This window comes from Chlorocebus sabaeus, chromosome 7 (genome assembly GCF_047675955.1).
Source record: "Chlorocebus sabaeus isolate Y175 chromosome 7, mChlSab1.0.hap1, whole genome shotgun sequence".
Lineage (NCBI taxonomy): Eukaryota > Metazoa > Chordata > Mammalia > Primates > Cercopithecidae > Chlorocebus > Chlorocebus sabaeus.
In genome coordinates, this window is record NC_132910.1 from 60,367,474 (window position 1) to 60,389,604 (window position 22,131).

The 22,131-nt window shown below is 38.0% G+C and overlaps 1 protein-coding gene across 2 annotated transcripts in view; it reads right to left on the reverse strand.

Moving 5' to 3' along the window:
* COL25A1 (collagen type XXV alpha 1 chain) overlaps window positions 1-22,131 on the reverse strand; it is a 512,691-nt gene that overhangs the window by 55,654 nt on the left and 434,906 nt on the right. For both annotated transcript variants that reach the window (XM_007999508.3, XM_007999509.3), the window contains exons 19-20: window positions 6,054-6,116; window positions 400-468 (exon numbers count right to left, since the gene is read on the reverse strand). In XM_007999508.3, coding sequence (XP_007997699.3) covers window positions 400-468; window positions 6,054-6,116 — 132 coding nt within the window. The remainder of the gene's footprint in view (window positions 1-399; window positions 469-6,053; window positions 6,117-22,131) is intronic.

Here is a 22,131-nt window from a genome sequence, read left to right on the forward strand (position 1 = left end):
TGCAGAAAGTTTAAATGAATAAGGTTAAACAGTCAAATAAGTCCTTAGCTCTAATATTTTCAAGGTGTTACGCTCCATTAAGTTACCATAGAAACTAACACAGCACTTACCAACAGGGATTTTTTTCTCAGTAAGTTTTAATATACATTGAGTGATAATGTGTTAATATGACAGCACTTCTTTCACATTTGGATATGCTATCAGTTTGCTCACTGAACAGAGTAAACAGGGTGAGATGAATTGTAAAATCTCTTTTGAAAAGAACCAGTTGGTGTGCATTTCAACAAACTATTTGTGATTTGGGCTGTTTTAATACCTGTTAAGAATGTTTTAGTTTTTTTGTGTTCTAAATCAAATCAAGCCAGAGAATGGTTATTTTCCAATGTAAGAATAACTGACCTTTGGTCCGGGGGCTCCGGGTTCCCCTCGCTCACCTCTTCCAGGAGGTCCTGCTTCCCCCCGTTCACCCTATCACAAATTGCAAAACAGGTAAGTGGCCATTCCCCCAACCCAGGCTGGTTCCTGTAGATTAATAAATGAGTTGAATGAAACCAAAGAAAGCAGAGAGTTTTCATTGATTTACCCAGTACCCAGCATTTTATTAATCTCTTTACATGAATTATCTCATTTTATAATCAAAACAATTTGTGATGGTTAATTTTAGGTGTCAACTTGACTGGATTAAGGGACACATAGCAAGATAATAAAGCATTGCTTCTGGGTGTGTCTGTGAAGGTGTTAATGGAGGAGACTGGTGGGTGAGTCTATTGACTGAGTGAGGAATATCTACTTTCAATGTGAGGCGGCACCATTAAATCTGCTGGGGGCCCAGATAGACGAGGAAGGCAAACTCTCTCTTTTGGAGCTGAGAGCCCTTCCTCTCAGTCCTTGGACATCAGAACTCCAGGTTCTTGTCTTTGGATTTTGGGACTTGCACCAGTGCCCCTCAGGCTCTCATGCCTTCAGCCTCAGACTGAAAGTTACACCATCTGCCTCCCTGGACCTGAGGCTTTCCAACTTGGACTGAGCCATGCTACTGTCAACCCAGGGTCTCTTCCAACTTGCAGATAGCCTGTTGTGGGACTTCTCAGCCTCCATAATTGCATGAGCCAATTACCCTAATAAATCCCCACTTATCTATCTATCTCCCTGGATATATCCTATTGGTTCTGTCTCTCTGGAGAACCTTGACTAATATGCAATTATCCAATGTTTGTATTATCATCCCCATTTTATGGATAAGGAAATGGTTTGGTAACTGCCTGTCAAATAGCTATGTTGGTAAATAGAAAGACCTTTAAATGGAATTGATAAAGACCATCATTATACCTCAAAATAGGAACGAATACCCCTTTTCATTCTGCAGTCACTTTTTAAGCATTGCTGGCAAGAAGCATGGCAAAGTGGTTAAGTTCCTGGCTCTGTAATCCAGCATCTTAGGTTTTACTCCTGGCTCTGCTATTTACCAATTCTGTGTTCTAGGGTAAGTTAGTTAGGTTCTGTACACCTCAGTTTCCTCTGTAAAATGGACAAAGTTAATAGTACTCATCTCATAGTTTATGAATGTAAAAGTGTTCAGAATGTTGCTAGCCACACAGGTTTTACAGTTTTTTAAATATATTCATATCTCTGTGAAGTTTAAATATGGCTACTGTCCTCAAGGACCTAGTGATGTAGTTAGGCAGACAAGAGTCGCAAAAAACCAAAATAGTTAAGGATTAAGGAGTAACATAAGGCCATATATGACAGAAGGGGAATCCCCATTGATTTCTATTATTGTGGATTGGATCCCTGTAGGTGAGACTTGAATTGTGTCCTGAAGGATGAGTAGGGTTTATTTCATAATTATTGCTGTTAATGACTGTAGCATGGATGAGTGCAGGAACTGCACAAAACACTTTACATGCATTATCCTATTTAATCCTCAGGATAGATGAGAAAAGTTTTATCATCCATATTCTACAGATGAGGAAGCCAAAGTTTGGAGAGGTTAAGTAACTTGTTCGAAGTCACAAAGCTTCTAAAGTGGGTAAAACTGATTGTACTCAAACTTCAATTTTTGCATAAATGTTTTAAATGTACATCTTTGCACATCTTTGATCATTTTCTCAGGATAAATTCCTAGTTGGAAAATTGCTAGGTCAAAAAGTATGAATATTTTTAAAAACTTGCTAAATTGCCCTCCAGGAAGATGGTACCTTTGAATACTCCCTAAACACAGAGTAAAGAGTGTCTGGCTTCTTGCATAAGGGGCAGAATTTCAATCATCAAACATTTAGAATTCAGACTGTTGATGACATATTTATGGATGAAAGAGGTGCTCTCCTCACTGAAGGAAATACTTCATCTTGGAAAAGATAAGAAAATAGAATTGGATCTGTGGTGGGTCATGTAGGGCTTTAAATTCCAAGATCCTTATCTGTATCATGCCCACTTTGGGAAGCTTTTGTGGTTTTGTAGGGGAGGCGGGATAGGTTAGTCAAGGGTTAAGAAAGACAGGAGGCAAGAGTTAAAGACTTAGTAGGCTTCTCAACAGCAACTGAAGAGGTTGTGAAAAGGGAGAGGTTGAGAGAAAGACAAGGGACTTCTCTAGATACAGGAGATAGACACAATGGCCCAGAAACGAAAGGACTTTTTGCTTTTTGTCATCCCCCACCCCATTACCCTGTTGAGTGAGACTAAGGAGCTTCTATTGGTATATGAAAATTATTAAAAAACTGTAAAGTATTTGGTGTTTCTTTTAATGTTTTACTTTAAGAATTACAGAATAATTCTAAAACAGTCCACTATGAAAACCCCTTAAAAGTCATTTATCTGTAGTTTGCCACAAGAGTGAAGTCTATACATCTTTACTTTTTAACATTTATATATTTTTAGAGAGGGGATCTTGCTATGTTGCCTAGGCTGGAGTATAGTGGCTATTCACAGGCACTATCATGGCACACTACAGCCTCAAATTCCTGGGCTCAAGTAGTCCTCTGGCCTCAGCCTCCTGAGTAGGTCGGATGACAGGTGTGCACTACCACACCCACCTAGAATCACTTTTTGTTACATCCCTTATTAGTTCCCTATCACTCTCTGAAATCATATTATTTATTTGTTTACTTCTTTCCCTCCTTCCATCTGTTCCTCACCCACACTGCAATGTAAGCTTCAGGAGAATAGAAACTGTTGCTGTTGCATTTACCTTCCATGCTTAAATGTAGAAAAATATTTGGTAAAAATATTGGCGAATTAATGAATAAACAGTATTAGTAAAAGTATTCTAAAATATTCTGACTATAGCCCCATTTCTTTTCTTTTCTTTTCTTTTTCTTTTTTTTTTTTTTTTGAGGCAGGGTCTCACTCTGTCACTCAGACTGGGGTGCAGTGGTGTGATCTTGGCTCACTGCAACCTCTGCCTCCTGGGCTCAGGTGATCCTTCCACCTCAGCCTCCTAAGTAGCTGGGACTACAGGCATGCGCCACCATGCCCAGATAATTTTTGTATTTTTAGTGGAGATGGGGTCTCGTCACGTTGCCTAGGCTGGTCTCAAACTCCTGGACTCGAGCAATCTGCCTGCCTCAGTCTCCCAAAGTGCTGAGATTACAGGCTCTAGCCACCATTCCCAGGCTCCTCCCCCCATTTCCTTAGCCTAATCTAGGTCCCTCTCAGGTACTAATGTAGGTACAAAAGATGCAGCATTTTTTGATGCCATTACACATCTTCCTTGATTATGATCTCTCTTCACTGTGTTGAGAATAAGAAACACAGTCTTAGCTACTTTTTAAATCTGAATTTAGTGGTACAAATCCAGATTGTCTACACAAGTAGAAGAGTGGTGTTCAGCTGAAAGAGATTTTTAAAATAATCATGACTTTCCCATTATCATACTGAACCAACCATAACATTTATACTTGGCATATGTGGATTCAACACGAATTAGATATTGAACTAATATTCATGTGTGTATACGTGTGCACGTGCATGTTGCTGTTTTAACAGCTGATTTAAGGTAGGTAATTCAGCTGACAATTAACCTCAAAGTAATGTTAGTAAAATGAATTTCCTATCCATATCCCCTGTGTGGAAATACAAAATAGGTACAGTACATTCTTTACTTTTATCTGGGGTTCAGAGTAGTATCTGTTATATGAGTACCTGGTCTATAAAATCATGCTAGGTTCTTCATAACAGTAATTAATGTTGATTTTATGCCTCTATATCTGGAACTTTTTCTGAAACTGCAGAATAGTTTAAAATCAGGTAACTAAAGAAAAGATATTTAGGAATGAACTCCACTCTCTACTGCTTGTATTTTTTCTATTTTCCCTTGTACAGCACACAAAATGCCACACACGCTTTTAGATCCAGTTCACGCCTGGCTTTCTCCTTCATTGACCAGGCCTCCCTTTCTTTGTGTATCATGCCCATCCGCGAGGCTGCCTTCTTTCCTCCCCTGGCTCTGAGGCTGCAAGCCTGAATAAATACAACCGTTCTTGTATTAACAGGGAATGCTCATTATTTTCTTGCTCTCACTCTCTCTTTTTATTCCAAAAAGACATTTCTTGTGTGAATCTGCTCAGGCTAAAACAGGCATTCCTCATATTTTGTTAATAAGCCTGACAGCTCATTATGTGAAGAAATTTCTTAAGAAAACAATTTTGCATAATCCGATGGAGTTTCAGTCCCCCCTAGGACACACATAGTTTCCATTTACTAGGTTTAGAGTTATTTTCACTTGACCAGAAGAAATGAGGACCCTTCTGTCAGAACAGACCATGAACATATTTCTGCAACTCTTGGAAATCATCCCTGGCTTATTTCTGTTGAATGCAATACACATTGAGGCAAAGACTGCTGTGGTTTAAAAATAAAAGAATGTAGTTTGATGTAATTTTGCCCCTTCTTTGATTCATGAGTCTGTCATGAGTAAAGTTCCATCATCAGAGCTGTACTTTTTATGTCTTTCAGGGTAGATTAAAAGAGAACTCTGGGTCTGACTGTATTCATAGCAGCATTTTTTTTTTTTTTTTTTTTTTTTTTTACATGGCAGCACATAGATTTTTGCTTTTAGAGCCCTCTCTAGGGTTGCCAAGCAGAAGATCATGAGATGGTTTTCATTATAGAATATTTTTGCAGACATTATTCTGAGTAGATCCTTTTGGGATGAGGCACTTAGGAATCTATATGACATCAGTACTTGCCTTTGAAATCTGGGGAGTAATGGGAATTGTAATAACCTTTGATTTACAAGTATATCCTGAAAATGGTGATGAGGAGCAGCAGTTAATGAGTTCTATCTCTACTCCTCAGAATTCCTCTACTTTTCCATATGGCCAGGAGGCTAATAGCATCCTATCAGTTTAGGAGTAATTTGGGGGACAAGTGGAACAATTAAAATATTCCACCATCCTGTTGTCTTGCCTAAGGCTTTCTAGAATTAACTTTCTACTACTCAATATTAAACACAGTGGTCCCATTAGAAGTGTTAGTAATAGGTAGGTTAAGCTGCTTTCATTCTCTATTAGGCAAAAATATCTGGCAACCTAAATTATGAAGTTATCCCACATTTCTTTCAACATAGTGGACTAAAAATATATGACAAAAATTTCAGTAAGAAGAAATCAAGCAGGAAAGAAGGAGGGAGGGAGGAAGAAAAGAAAGAAAATAAAAGAAAGAGAAAGAAAATAGAGATGGAAAGAGAGAGAAAGAAAGGAAGAAAGAAGAAAGGAAGGAAAGAAAGAAACAGAGAGAGGGAGGGAGGGAAGGAAGAAAGGAAGGTAAGAAGGAAGGAAGGAAGGAAAAGGGAAGGAAGGAAAGGGAAGGAAGGAAAGGAAGGGGAAGGGAAGGGAAGCGAAGGGAAGGAAGGAAGGAAGGGAGGAAGGAAAGGGAGAAAGGAAGGAAGGAAAGAAAGAAGAAAGGAAGGAAGATAGGAAGGAAAGAAGGAACAAAGGAAGACAGAGAGAGAAAGAAGAAAGAAGGAAAGAAGAAAGAAAGAGAAAAGAAAAGAAAGAAGGAAGGAAGGAAGGAAAGAAGGAAGGAAAGGAAGAAAAAGAAAGAGGCCCACTTACTTTTGTTCCTGGTAAACCTGGTAAGCCTGGTTCTCCTTGAGGACCAATGAAACCTGGTTCTCCCTTTAAAAACATGGGCATATGAGATCATTAACAATAAATAAATAAATAAATAAACAAACAAACAGCTAAACTCATTTTCTTCTACTGAGATTTTACTTCCTTGATTGTACACAGCTTTCTTGCCAAGATCCAGGTACTGACTATAAAATTAATCAAAACCGGTTTTAATCAGTGAAGACACTTTGAGCAAAACTTTGGAGAAGTTTTAGAAAGTAAAAGTGACTAAGTAATCAGATAAATGTCCTTATAATTTCCTTCCCCTCTGTTGTCCAGTGTTTCTTACCACTTACCAAAACAAGATGCATTATGTTTGGGTGAATATGGTAGGTAGTCTCTAAAATGGGCCTCAATAATCTTACCTCCTGTTGTTCATCCCCTTGTGTAATCCTCTCCCCTTGAGTATAGACTGGATTTACTGACTCACATCTAGTGAACAGAATATGGCAGAAGTGATGGGGTATCACTTCTGAACCTAAGTTGTGAAAAGTCTGTGGCTTCCATTTTGGGGGCCCTTTCTTGTTCTCTCTTAATTGGATCACATGTTGTGAGGACTGAGGACTGCCCAACCACATGTGTGAACTTGGGAGCAAGTGCCTCACCCTTTTAGAGTCCTCAGATGAGACCACAGGCCTGGCTGCCAGCTACACAGCAATCTCATGGGAGACTGAGCCAGAAGCACCTAGTTATGCTGTGCTTGAATTCCTGTCCCTCACAAACTATAAGACAGTTAATGTTTGTTGTTTTAAGCCACTAACATTTTAAGGGTATTATGGTAGGCAGCAATGGATAACTGATGCAATGAATGTTGTTAGGGAAGCGATTCAGGAGTGTTCAACATGAAAAGAAAACTATCTCTCCTTGCCATACCTCCAAAACCTTGTCTCCACTATCTAGAAGAAACCCAGCAGTAAAACAAAAATATATTTCATCTTGGTCCGTGATTCCTGGCACTAACCTCCTAAAATTGAATTTTCTGAGCGATAGGATAGAGAAGGAACATCTTTTGTTATTCAAACCAGTTCCTTTCAACCATCCCTGAGTCTATGTCACTGAGGTGACTCTCATCGACGCCCTAGACAACTTCAGGATAGGAACTGGTTGCCAGAGGGACCAACGGCATAAGAGTGTGGGAACTTTCTGCCCTACCTCCCAGCCTCTGGGGAGGGGACAGGGTCTGGAGATGAGTCCAACCACCAATGGCCAATGATTTAATCATTAGGTCTACATAATGGAACTTCCATAAAAGGCCCTAAACAACAGGGACTAGAGAACTTCCAAGTCAGTGAGCACACCCATGCACTGGGAGGGTGGAATATATCAACTCCATGGAGACAGAGGCTCTTGTGCTCTGGCCTCTTTTGGACCTTGCCCTATGTACTTCTTCATTTGGCTGTTCATTTTTATTAACTATAATAGTATATAGCACCTTCCTGATTTCTGTGAGTTGCCATAGCAAATATCAATCCTGAGTCGGGGGGTTGGGGGCGGGATGTGCAAACCCCTGAATTTATAGCTGAGTCAGACAGAAGTACAGGTAACCTGGGGGCTCAATACCTGTGCCTGGTGACCAAAATGAGGTCACTCTTATAAGACTCAGCCCTTAAATCTGTTTGATACCAACCTGGGGAGTTAGTGCCAGAACAGGATCGAATTGTAGGACACCCAGTTGGTGTCAGAGAATCAGAGAGGTAGAGAACTGGTGTTGGAAAATACACTATATATTTCGTGTTGGAAAATACTTGAGATAAGCGTTCACATTATCTTGACTATCCGTAAAGTTTTATTTTCTTTTTTAACTATTTGAGGTCAAATATAAGAGTTTACCCAAAATCTATAAGAAAATTTTAAAGCAAAAGACATAATGGCTTTGTTCTCAGTTCCTGTTTGTTCACCCTCTTAGATGATTTCTGGAGTAGTTGTTAATGTTTTAAAATATATTTGATTTCTTTCTAAGGCAGAAGTATTTCCACCTTTGTTTCATGATACTTGGAACTGAGCAGGAATGTATAGATAAAATGTTTTATAAGACATGATAAAATGTCAGGCTGGGTGCAGTGGCTCACACCTGTAATCCCAGTACTTTGGGAGGCTGAGGTAGGTGGATCACTTGAGTCCAGGAGTTTGAGACCAGCCTGGGCAACATAGGGAGACCCCCATCTCTACAAAAAATATGAAAAATTAGCCGGGTGGGATTGTCTGAGCCTGTAGTCTCAGCTACTTAGGAGACTGAGGCGGGAGGATCGTTCAAACCAGGGAGGTTGAGGCTGCAGTGAGACATGATGGTGCCACTGCACTCCAACATGGTTGACAGAGAAGACCCTGTCTCAAAGAAACAAAACAAAAAGACAGGCTAGAATGTCATCAAATATTTTCCACACAAGTCAATTTTTAAAATATGCTATTAAAAACCTTGGGTATACCCAAGGATACCACCACCACCAGACATATATTGATACATAACTCATATATATTTATCTCTAGCCCTGGTGCTCATGAGACTGATCTAAGAAAAAAAAAAGGGCAGGAGTGGGGAACTAATGCTTTAGGTTTATTGCTTGCACATTTTCCGTAACTCTCTAGTCTACCTGTCCCATACCTTACACCTATTAGAAAGGAGAATCTGAAAACATAATTTTGGGTGGATCTCTTAATGGTCTAAAATGAAAATCTGAACTATATTCAGAGAAATCAGTGGCGATTATTCTACTTCTAGTGAAAGAGTTTAACTAAAGTCAAACAAAAACATTACAAGGAATACATTTGTTTACATGTAAAATATTTCCCCTAACAAAATGATATATACAAAAAAATATGTCCTCTCCCTTCCCAAGATAAATGCTGTGTTAAAGTCAACGTGTATCATTGGTAACAACTTACTGTCGGGGGAATGTAATGCAAGTTAATATGTTGAAAGTTTGTAGGAAGACAAGAATTCTTGTATACATTCAAGTGAAAATAAAATGATTTCACTCTTTAGCAAAACAAATAGATGCACCATTAAAGCATACAAATAAAAGAGAAGAAAAAAGAGTATATGTTGCAAAAACATATTTCTTATACAGGTTAGTGTTTAGTTTATAAACAGATGAAGCATGCAGGTGCATAGTTCACAAACAAATAAATAAGGCTTTGCGATCTCAGCTGCCAGGTAAAAGTGTTTTTTTCTTCCTTTTTTAAAAAATAGAAGATATGTTGTTTCCTTTAGTAAGTGTATAGAAAGTTCTTTTCTTTTTATGTGCTAGCTAAAAGCATTGATAGTTCTTTTAAACAAAAAATTCAGGGGAAAATTTATTTCTAAATACAAAATTAGCACTGCATTTGACAATCTCAATGATTTTAGCACAATTAATATTGACTGGCTAATTTTAAAGGCTTTGAGTATGATACGTTATACCTGATCATGCCACTTTAAGAAAGCATCTACCATATCTGTACATTCTGACACACTTCTTATTTCAATTTATTCAAGGAGAAAACCACATACTTAATTTTAGGATCACAGTTTTCGTCTATTTACTTCCAGAGGTCTGCATCACTTTAGAAACATTATTTCCATTTTCTCTATATCTTGGCTGGATGGGCAGGAGTTAATTATTGGTCTCTTTTTTCTCTCTCAGACTTCAAAAACAGTTGTTGAAGTAAATAAGGCATGGATATGTTGACTCATGGTCTTCAGCTAGTTGGGCTATTTGTTACTTCCCTAAGCTTATACCAGAGGTTCTCAAAGTGTGCTCTGGGGACATCCGGAGATTTCTGGACCTTTTCAGAAAGTCTTTAAGGTCAAACTATTTTTACAATAACACAAAGACATTATTTGCCTTTTTACTTTCATTCCTTCATGAGTGCACGGAGTATGAAAAGTTCAATAGGCCAGACGTGGTGGCTCATGTTTGTAATCCCAGCACTTTGGGAGGCCGAGGCGGGTGGATCACTTGAGGTCAGGAGTTTGAGACTAGCCTGGCCAACATGGTGAAACCCTGTCTCTACTAAAAATACAAAAACTAGCCGGGCATGGTGGCCTGCACCTGTAATTCCAGCTACTCGGGAAGCTGAGGCAAGAGAACCACTTGAACCTGGGAGGCAGAGGCTACAGTGAGCTGAGATTGCGCCACTGCACTCCAGTTCAGGCAACAGAAGGAGACTGTATCTCAAACAAACAAACAAAAAAGAAAGGTTTATTATATGGTTCCAGATTCCACATTGCACCTAACCTTTAAGAAACTGCTTGTGAGGTTTAGGATAGTAGCAAAGAAAAATACCAACAATTATTTGAATAGGCTAACCTTCCCCTGTCCAATTACGTATCTGCATGAGGCCAGTTTTTCTTCATGTACTTCAATCAAAACAACAAATTGAATGCATAAGCAGATATGAGAATCCAGTTGCCTTCTATTAAGTCAGGCATCAGATTTGCTATATATAAATATACACACACATACACACACACATATACATATATACACACACACATGCATATATCTCTCAAAATGTCATTCTTCTTGCACTTTTTAAAAATCTTGTCTTAAAAACCAGTTATATTTCATAAAACATGCTATTTGATTAACATGTAATGGATTTTTAGAACTTTTTCAGTTTTAACTTCTTTTTTTTCTTTTGTTTTCATTTTTGAGACAGGGTCTCACTCTGTGCCCAGGCTGAAGTTCAGTGGTATGATCATGGCTCACTGCAGGCTTATCCCCTGGGCTCAAAGGATCCTCCCACCTCAGCCTCCTGAGTAGCTTGGACTATAGCTGTGCACCACCACGCCTGGCTAATTTTTAAATTTTTTGTAGAAACTAGGTCTCGCTATGTTGCCCAGGCTGGTCTCGAACTCCTGGCCTCAAGCAATCCTCCTGCCTTTGCCTCCCAAAGCACTGGGATTACAGGTGTGAGCCACTGCCCCCAGGCAGCTTTAATTTCTAATGCAGAAATAACATTAGACATATTCTACACAAACAAAAGCTCTTTCAATTCTAATTTTTAAGAATGTAAAGGGATTCTGAGACCAAAAAGTTCAAGAACTGCTAGAACAAAAATGCAGAATTTTATTAAAGACTGACTTTTCAAGCTGGAGTCTTAATAGAGGATTCTGGCTTTGTTAAGGTGTGGCTTAGTTAAGACTTACCATGCAAAACTGCAAGCAAAGCACTTAGCCTCTCCCTAGAATGAAGTCAGCGTGCAATAAATGCTTGTTATTATTGTTTCCCTTATCTTACAGGCTTACAAACGTTAGCTGTCTAGTAGTAGTAGTAGTAGCAGCAGCAGCAGCAGCAGTAGTAGTAGTAGTGCTACAACATCTCTGCAACCTAATTGGTAATATACAAGGTGACTTCTTGTCACCTTTTAACCTGCCTAGGGTTATACTCAATACTACTTCAACTTCTTTCAAAAAGTAACCCTAACTTTTCTCAGTTGAATATGTCATTAGCTCATGAGACAGTATCCATCTGCCAGAGTAGTTGAGATTGCAAAACCAAAAGAGGTTGAAAACACATCAGAACTGTGTAAGATAGAGAAGTAACAAGTTTACTAAGAATGAGTTTTCTTCCTTCAAAGAGGAATAGAAGAAAATGTTCCTACCTATCAATTTCCCTAAATGAATGTAATCCTAAAAAAAAAAAAAAAAAACCCATCTTTTTGAAAAGAATTGATATGCGGTTTAAAGGTTCTAGAATCTCCTAAAATGTCTAGGCGAAAGGCAATGACGATCTAAGTTTATAGAAATATTTTCTTGTAATAAAAAAATAAGCAAATGACGACTACACTATAGTCCCAATTAGTCACGATTTTTGTTAACCAGGGTAGAGGAAAGAGACCAGGTTGGGGAAGAAGTCAGGAGGAAGCAGCTGAAGTATGATTCAAAGGCAAAGGACTTTTGGGAAATCATCTTTGGAGTCAATCAGACCTCACAAAAACGAGCTTACATCAGTTTTCAGGGCAACAAACAGGAGAAATAACTTTATGTTGGAATGTATAATAATTATCACAGCTGTTTTACATCTTTAATCTCCCTTAATCAATGGGACATAGGAGAGTAGTAAATTGAAAATAATCCACACGTATTTGTCTGGGTAGACAAAGTGAGGGAGGAAACTGGAACTATAATAGAATTAAGTACTTACATTACTTTTAATGAAGGAAAAAAATAAATCCAGAGGGTTTTTTTTTTCATTTTTCTCATTTTTCTTTTTTACTGGGCAATTACCTAAATTAGAAAATCCAAATCATAATTTCAAAATGGACCATTTTAGAAATAACATGAGAACGTAAAGCAGAGATCCTTTGAAAAGGGCATGTCCTACTCCCATTATCAGGGAAATGTGGATTTAAACAGGCAGACTACAAGTAAAATAGCTCTACCATTGAAGTAAAAACAATAAAGTAGGACATTTTCTGAAAGTATTTAAAGTTAATGTTCTGTCAATGCATTTTAAAGAAAATAACAAAAATGTCTAAGAAAAATAGGGAAAAGACAAAGACTTAAACCTCTGGCTTGTTGCATTTATCAGGATGCCAATGAATAGCATAAGAATAAGTTGGATAGAGCACCAGTTATTTCAGAGTTACTTTAATCTGTTTTTTTCCTCAGGTATTATACATATTTCTTCTCTCATTTCATAGATATTCCACATTCTCCATCTCCATCTGTTCACTCACTATCTCAAGTTAGACAGCATGTTAGGTTTTTACTTTTGTTATCAGTGAGAACAAGATGACAAAGTCAACTGGGATTCCTCACATTGGTGCTGAGGATAGACAGTGTGTGGAAGGGAATGTGTGAAGGCAACTAAGAGACAGATCTGAGACCATTGTTGCTTGCAAAGTTAGTGCCTAACTCATGGGCAAGGACTTCATGACTAAAACACCAAAAGCAATGGCAACAAAAGGCAAAATAGACAAACGGGATCTAATTAAACCAAAGAGCTTCTGCATAGCAAAACAAACTACTATCAGAGTGAAAACGCAATCTATAGAATGGGAGAACATTTTTGCAATCCACCCATCTGACAAAGGGCTAATATCCAGAGTCTACAAAGAACTCAAACAAATTTACAAGAAAAAAGCAAACAACCCCATCAAAAAGTGGGCAAAGGATATGAACAGACACTTCTCAAAAGAAGACGTCTATGCAGCCAACAGACACATGAAAAAATGCTCATCATCACTGGTCATCAGAGAAATGCAAATCAAAATCACAATGAGATACTATCTCACACCAGTTAGAATGGCAATCATTAAAAAGTCAGAAAACAAAGGACGCTGAAAAGGATGTGGAGAAATAGGAACACTTTTACGCTGTTGGTGGGAGTGTAAATTGGTTTGACCGTTGTGGAAGACAGTGTGGCAATTCCTCAAGGATCTAGAACTAGAAATACCATTTGACCCAGCAATCCCATTACTGGGTATACACCCAAAGGATTAGAAATCATGTTACTATAAAGGCACATGCACACGTATGTTTACTGTGGCACTATTCACAATAGCAAAGACTTGGAACCAACCCAAATGCCCATCAAGGATAGACTAGATTAAGAAAATGTGGCACATATACACCATGGAATACTATGCAGCCATAAAAAGGGATGAGTTCACATCCTTTGCAAGGACATGGATGAAGCTGGAAACCATCATTCTGAGCAAACTATCACAAGGACAGAAAACCAAACAGTGCATGTTCTCACTCATAGGTGGGAATTGAACAATGAGATTACTTGGACACAGGGCGGAAAACATCACACACTGGGACCTGTCGGGGGGTGGAGGGCTGGGGGAGGGATAGCATTAGGAGAAATACCTAATGTAAATGGTGAGTTGATGGGTGCAGCAAACCAACATGGCACATGTATACCTATGTATCAAACCTGCACGGTGTGCACATGTACCCTAGAACTTAAAGTATATATATGTGTGTGTGTATATTATATATATATAATATATATAAACACTTTATATATATATATATTTTATATATAATATATATATAAAGTTAGTGCCTAAGGTGAGAGAGAATAGTAAAAAGAAGGAAGACAAGGATGAGGAGAAGGAGTAGTGGAATTCAGGGAGGGAGGGAAGGAGAGAGAGAGAGGAAGACAAGAGGAGAAATAATGGAGAGGAACAGGCGTTTTAAAATGTTCTCCTCCTTTCTCCATTACCATAAAAATTAAATCCAGATTTAATCTGTTCTCTTTGTTTTTGTTGTTTTCTGTATTGTTTTGTTTTGTTTTTATGTGTCCTGGAAATCTCCAACTAGATCTACTCTTGAAACAAACAGAACAATCTAAACGATGTATTATCTAACCCTTAAAATAAGTATAGAACTATGATTTAATCAAAACCTGGGGATAAAATATATATAACATTATTTATCAAAACCCTTAGGGCAATCCAAAATTGTAATTACTAACACATAATAGCTGGCATCCCATTCTGTTCCCCAAGCCACATGCTAACCAGTGACTGAATGGGATGTCCGCAATATGGATATCTCAGCCCTGTTAGTGTTATTATAGCATAGGACTAATGCAGCTTCAAATTCCAAAATGAAGACAAATTTGGTCTAATTTTCTAGTCTTCTGAATATTGCATCTGATTTCTTCCTGAATTGTTTCATGCATTTTATCCTTTGGTTATTCTTAACATTAATTAATAGTTCACCATCAATGAGTTAAAAAACCAGGTCTCAAAGCTAAGACTACAGCACATTTCCCTTTGTTAACCCGGTAGAAAAGATGAATAATAGAATAGCTGTGGTTTTGGCAACAACCTGGGGTTCAGTTAGGAAAGAAGAAATGCTATTAATTCAGGATAAAACACAATGTAGGCCTGACAGTAAACTGCCGGGAGCAGCCGCAAGCTGAAAATCTGACACAGGTCGCTAATTTGAACAAAAGATTTAAACAGCCAGGGCACATAAAGATACAGAAGCAAGTCTGTGGAGAATAACTTTAGCTGAAATCAGAGGTGTATCTTCATATGACCCAATGTGGAGGGCCTCATTGTCTCACATTGATCTTTCCATTTAGGCAGTCATAACTTCAATCTTGTAGTATAAGCTCAGTGACTATCAGCCACAGTACCTAACGTGCACTATATTTGAAAAAGGGTCCTATTTTTGCGTGGAACAAAAAGTTCCACTGTCGATTAGGGTATGAGCATTAAACCTCTCTGTCTCTCCTTTCCTCTTGTGTCCATGAACTGGCTATAGGTACACACAGAAATGACGTAAACTACAGAAGATTTAGCTATAGGAAAGTAGGTTCTATTCATTCTAAATAAGATAGATAACTTTAAGGTAAGATTTTTGACTGATGCCCCTTCTCCTCAACTCCTTTGCTATTACTTTAAAAAAATTCATATAGTCTAATGAGATAGCAGCTTAAATACTGTCTTCTGGCCAAAAGGCAAAAAACTAACAAATAAAAAAAACCATATGAACAACTACCATCTCTAGCAACCACAAGGGAAACAAACAAATATTGGCCTTCTATTTTACAGAAAGGCAAGGCAAAGCTGGAAATTCCTTAGGAGCATGACATTTCTGAAATCTAACAATGACTACCAAAGGTCTCATTAAGTCTTAGGATTCAATAATAAAATCATGACTTACTTTTCTTCAAACCCACACTTACTATATAGCAAAAAAGTATTTCAGGTGACCTTATTTTATCTTCTAAAATGGTTATTGGAACAGTTAACACTCTTTTGCCAAATTTACATAATGATGAGAAGAATCAACAAATACTTAGATGGGATTATTAGTCAATGTAAGAAAGGAGGAGACAGCTTCCTTCGTACAGAAATGACTCATCAGGTGTTTCCCTATAAACTTCCAGAATTTACCGTCTGCTAAATGAAATGGTGGCCAGAATGTACTGACTGATTAGCTGTTGCCCATAGAAAAACCTCTGGTTTTTCATTTTACCATTTGTTTTATTTTTATAAGTCATTATCAATTAAAGGAGTAAAAAAATTACTTTTTAACCCCTCTAAAAAAAAAACCTCAAGTATACCAGGTTAAAGCAAGTACTTTTTTCCATGATATTTATTACCCCCGAGAAGATCCAGTTTTCATTGCCCAATAAATAGTATAGCAGGGCTTGAAAAATATGTGCTGATCTGCCTGGGTGCTAAAAGCATCACCAACAATTTTGATTAATGTGTCTTGACACTGAATGCATTAGCCATACAATATTCTTCTTGCTTAAAGGCTAATTAGAATTCAAGGCAGCATGATACCTGCTTTTGAGGATTACAGTAAGAACATTTGCTGTAATAAGAACCATCAGGCAGCCAGTTTTGGTAATGATTGATATGTAAAATTATTGAGGGGAAAAAGAATGAGAAAGTAGAGTCTGCCCCCAAAACATTTATTTCCCCTAAGTATCAAATTTTAGTGTAAATTAAAACATCTTGGTGGCACTGATTAAAATGAACTATAATAGCAGGTTTATTTAAAACCCAGAAAACATACCTTTGTGATTTTTTTTTCTTAACTGGATTACATCATGAAAGCATATTCCTTGTATTTATTTGAGGCTTCATTCTGGCTGCTAAAAATCTCTGATTTCTGGTTATTTGAGTTTCCTAATTGGACTCTCCAATTATTCAACTTTTCAGATGAACTTTGTGCAGGCAGGAAATAATTATATGTAACGATAACACCATGTTATTCATTTAACATTACTCCATTTTCTTTTTCTCTTTTAGGAATTCATTTCACATCCTACGTTGCTTCCAGAAGTTTTTCTCTGCTATTTTTAAAATGTGATTTGCTGTTTTTGAAGAAGGAACCTCATCTCTGGTGGATTTAGAAGATAAGCTTCTATTAGATTACCGAGCACTGTACTTAATCCTAAGAATGCCAGAGTAAATGCTTCTGCCACTTGTAAAAGCTAGTCTTTATATAATTTAGTGGCAAGAATTATTTCATATGCTGGGATATAAAGGTTAGTTACTGTCTCATACCCTCCTAGTCCCCAAGTTCTTGATCTTAATGTCAAATTTTCACTAACGTGGAAGCCAGAACAAAAATACCAAGCTTTGAAGCATGATAGTACTGTGAAAATGTATTTGCCAATAAAATGATTTCATATAATTTTTACGGCATTACATCTCCCTTGCTCCACATTCCCCCCTCCCCCCCCCACCTTTTTTGCTTTCTGAATATGGTGAAATAAACTGGTGGTATACGTTTTTTGTTTTTTTTTTTTTTCTTTTTGAGATGGAGTTTTGCTCTCTTGCCCAGGCAGGAGTGCAGTGGCACGATCCTAGCTCACTGCAGCCTCCACCTCCCAGGTTCAAGTGATTCTCCTGCCTCAGCCTCCCAAGTAATTGGGACTACAGGCATGTGCTACAACACTTGGCTAATTTTTGTATTTTTAGTAGAGATGGGGTTTCACCATGTTGGCCAGGCTGGTCTCGAACTCCTGACCTTAACTGATCCACCCACCTCGGCCTCCCAAGTGCTGGGATTATGGGCGTGAGCCACCGTGCCTGGCCTGGTGGTACACGTTGAAAGAAAGAAAAGCAAGTGCTGAAAATCTATATTTATTTATTTATTTATTTTATTAATTTTTTTTTTTGAGACGGAGTCTTGCTCTGTCGCCCAGGCTGGAGTGCAGTGGCCGGATCTCAGCTCACTGCAAGCTCCGCCTCCCAGGTTTATGCCATTCTCCTGCCTCAGCCTCCCGAGTAGCTGGGACTACAGGCGCCGCCACCTCGCCCGGCTAGTTTTTTGTATTTTTTTAGTAGAGACGGGGTTTCACCGTGTTAGCCAGGATGGTCTCGATCTCCTGACCTCGTGATCCACCCGTTTCGGCCTCCCAAAGTGCTGGGATTACAGGCTTGAGCCACCGCGCCCGGCCTTATTTATTTATTTATTTATTATTATTATTATTTTTTGAGATGGAGTCTTGCTCTGTTGCCCAGGCTGGAGTGCAGTGGCACAATGTCGGCTCACCGCAACCTGTGCCTCCCGGGCTCAAGCAATTCTCTTGTCTCAGCCTCCTGAGTAGCTGGGACCACAGGTACCTGCCACCACGCCCAGCTAATTTTTGTATTTTTACTAGAGATGGGGTTTCAACTTGTTGGTCAGGCTGGTCTCGAACTCCTGACCTCAGGCGATCCACCCACCTCGGCCTCCCAAAGTGTTGGGATTACAGGCAGGAGCCATTGCGCCCAGTGTGAAGATCTATATTTATGAAAAATGTCTTGGGTTAGGTAACATTGACTGGGGTCTGGAGAATTTCCATCATTACAAGTCAAGGTTTGCTTTTACTTTTCCTGTGAACAGAACCAGGAAGGAGAACATTGAAAGTGCCATGTCCTATGCCCACAACACTGTGGTTCTTCATCCTTTGTTCCTGGGATACATTTGGGTTATAGGAAAGGTGTATAGTGTGATGTCATGTTTGGAGAAAAAGCAGGTGATCCTGACTTCTCTTAAAGTAACATCCACTGGTGACTGCAAAGGAGTTTTCAGAATTTACATTTACTAACCTACAGAATATACATGGCTTTATATCCTATAGGTTAAAATTACATGAGGAAAGACTGTATAGAACATGTGTGTAACCAATGTTTCCAATATTTTGAGCTGCCCTGAAAGAAAGAGATAACAATAACCCAAACTGCTACAGCATTTACTACATGCTTGGCAATATTTTAAGAACTTTATTAGTGCATTTAATTTTCACAACAACCCTCTGAGTTATGGTCAATGAGTCCCATCTTATGAGGAAACTGAAGTACAGAGAGATGATAGAAGTTGCCCCACATTATGTTATTGATAAGGGGTGGACAAGGATCTGCACATTGGTGGTCTGTTCTGAAGTCTGCTCTATCCCGCTTACTGCTAGGGTAACATAACCATAAAAATGGGGTAAGTAATGTACTTACGTTTTTCAAAATAAGTGTAGAGAGCAAGGCCTAAGAAAATAGGAACTTAGAATCTTACTCTTCTATGTAGTATCAGAAAAGCTGGTTACAATAATTTGACCCATTAAAAATATGTGAAGGCTTGTTTCAGAAACTAATTTTCTGGGCTCAAATCTTATTCCAGAAGATCAATGTCTGCATGGTACATTGTATATAATTTAATTTTCCCAGTTGAACATCGTGACACTATATGAACCATGAATGCACGAAACAGGAATTCCAAATGTCTTCCATATGGTAAGAGGACTTTTGGATACTTCTGCAGGAAGCTTAAGGGTAGCTCGAAATTAAGTTATGCCTGTTCTTAGTGACTTTTATTATGTATGCCTAAGGTATTAGCACTTTTCTCTGAGTGGGACCCTGAGGTGATAGATAGATGAGTCTGCTGTCTGTATTTAGGCACTTTGCTCATTTCCTGAGAGCTGTGGAAGGCATGTGGATGCTCATTAAGTTTCCCACCATTCCCCGAGAGCAACAGGTGGTGAATCAAAGCTTCCCTGGTATGTCATGGCTGGTTTCCTCAAAGTCTTGGAAATAACGGGTGGCATTCACATGCTCTCTGTAGCACCAACAGATAAGAAGGAGATGAATAGCAACAGGAAGTATTTCCAAAGCATAAACAAACACACAGGTCTAGGAAGGTTATGAGTAAAGTGCTTGCTACCACACATTCTATATCCATACATGGTGGTTTCATCTTTTAAATCCTGTTACTCGTTCAAACTATGAAATCATAGTTAACTGTCCTGTGGTGGCTACCTAATAGAAGAAATGTAAATTAAAGGAAAAAAGAACATTTTAAGTTAAGAAAACTATGTCATAAAATTATAAGCCTTTAACTCTACATTTATAAATATCCAATGACCAATAGTTGTGATGTATCTTTAAATTGTCTCCTTTTCAAAATTACTAATTTATAGTGAGCACTGACTACATTATAAGGAAAGCATATCTCCCACATCCTGATTAGAGAAGACAAAGCTTATTAACCAAAAACAGAGCCTAAGATTTAAATCAAATACCAGATAGTTACCCAACAGTACTTGGTAATTATGTAGAAGAGTATCTCTAGTGATTGATGAAAAGAGTTTTTGTCAATTAATAGCTTCTTTTCACTATAGTCAGCAGTCAATGAGAGAAAAACAAAAGAAAATATCAGAGCTACCTGACCTCGACAAACTCCATCTGGCCATTTCCTATGACCCGAGGAATAAAAGCGTTTGCTAGAGGTGGCAAATCATTTAACACCCCTCTCAACTTCAAAAAGCTCAAAACATTCTGACTAGTCCACAGATGACTAGGCAAATTCCGAGGATCCAATGGGATATTTTTGTGATGGGGGATATAAGACTAAAGTAAGATGATAAATAGTATAATCAAAATTGCTGCTTTTTTTTTTTTTCCTTCGGAGGGAAATAATCAATTTCACATTCTCAAGTACTCTCTCTCTCCAAGAAAGTGCTTCAAGCTCAGGAGAAGGGACAACTGGATTTCAAAGTACAGAGGTTCCTGTGAGAGAAGCTGATAACCCGATCACCTACAAGCACTTGCTGCAGGAAACTGCTTCAGCCCTTCCTAATGCCCCTCCTTTTAAATGCCTTCCCCTTTATTTATAATGCTACAAGGTTATTTTTGATTAATGCTGAGTATCACTTTCTTATCACTTTAAACAAATAGTTTTAAAATTTTTATCACTTTCCCATTATTTGTAAAAAGCTATCTTTGTGTGTGTGTGTGTGTGTGTGTGTGTGTGTGTATGTTACTAAGGAATGCCATAATTTAACTCTATAATATGAAACCACCTATTAATTTGTGAAGTTATTTTTGCTAAATATCAAATGATAAGGAAGTGACTTCAACTCTTTAGTAAACTGCTGTCATAGAGTGTTACTTTTCACCAAAGAATCCAAAGACTAAAAATCTATTAAAAGGACATATCTGAACTTTTATGATACTAATCTAGAAACATCAAACAAAAAGATAGAACTAAAACTGCTGAATGCCAACCAAGAAGACATAGCTTTCATGTCTATCAATTATACCAAATATACTCATAAAATATTATATACATCATATGACCTCTGGGAACTCAATAATATATCTATCCTAAAATCATATTATTTCACATAACTCACACTTAAAGCAGAACCTTCATAAAACAGTATACACAACTCTCACACTAGAAGTAGGCATGCTAACTTTATTTTCCTTTTTTAGAGATGGAATCCCACTCTGTTGCCCAGGCTGGAGTGCAGTGCGTGATCTCAGCTCACTGCAAGCTCCACCTCCTGGGTTCAAGAGATCCTCCTGCCTCAGCCTCCTGAGTAGCTAAGATCACACCTGGCTAATTTTTTTTGTATTTTTCAGAGAGACAGCATTTTACCATGTTGGCCAGGCTGATTTCAAACTCCCGACCCAAGTAATCCGCCTGCCTCCGCCTCCCGAAGTGTTGGGATTACATGAGCCACCATGCCTGGTCTAGGAATACTAACTTTAGAATGGACTAATGTACAACAGAGATTGATTCAAAACTTTGTAACATGAGAACAACAAAAGGAAAATGTATTTGCATTATGTTAACCCCATTAAGTAGTTCTAGAACATATCTTAAAAGTTTTAAAATAAGAAGCTGATTTTAAAGGAGCAACTATATCTAAGGCAGTAGAACTTTAAGCCTTGTCAGTTGCCATGTAAACAATTTCAAACACTTTTAAAAAATGCTTTTAACATTTTTAAGTGGTTTACACCCATTTAAAACAAATGTTTTCAAACTAAGCTTTAAACAATTATTTCAAAAGATATTTAGAAAGTTTGTGGGGACAGTGTATGTGTTGGGTCAAAATATTTTAGTAATATGATTTGTACTTTGCAGTGATAATTATTGAGAGGAAGTAGAAGATAAATGTTTTAAAGGGATTAATATAATGAGTGAATCACAAAAACAGCTGCCTAAATGTTAGATTTATGGGGATGTTAAGACTCTAATTCTGATCAAAATCTGATAGGGTCTTAAGAATAAAATTAAAATGTGAAGGTAAAGAGACTAGACTTTAAAGAATTCCTGTGACTTCAAATGAAG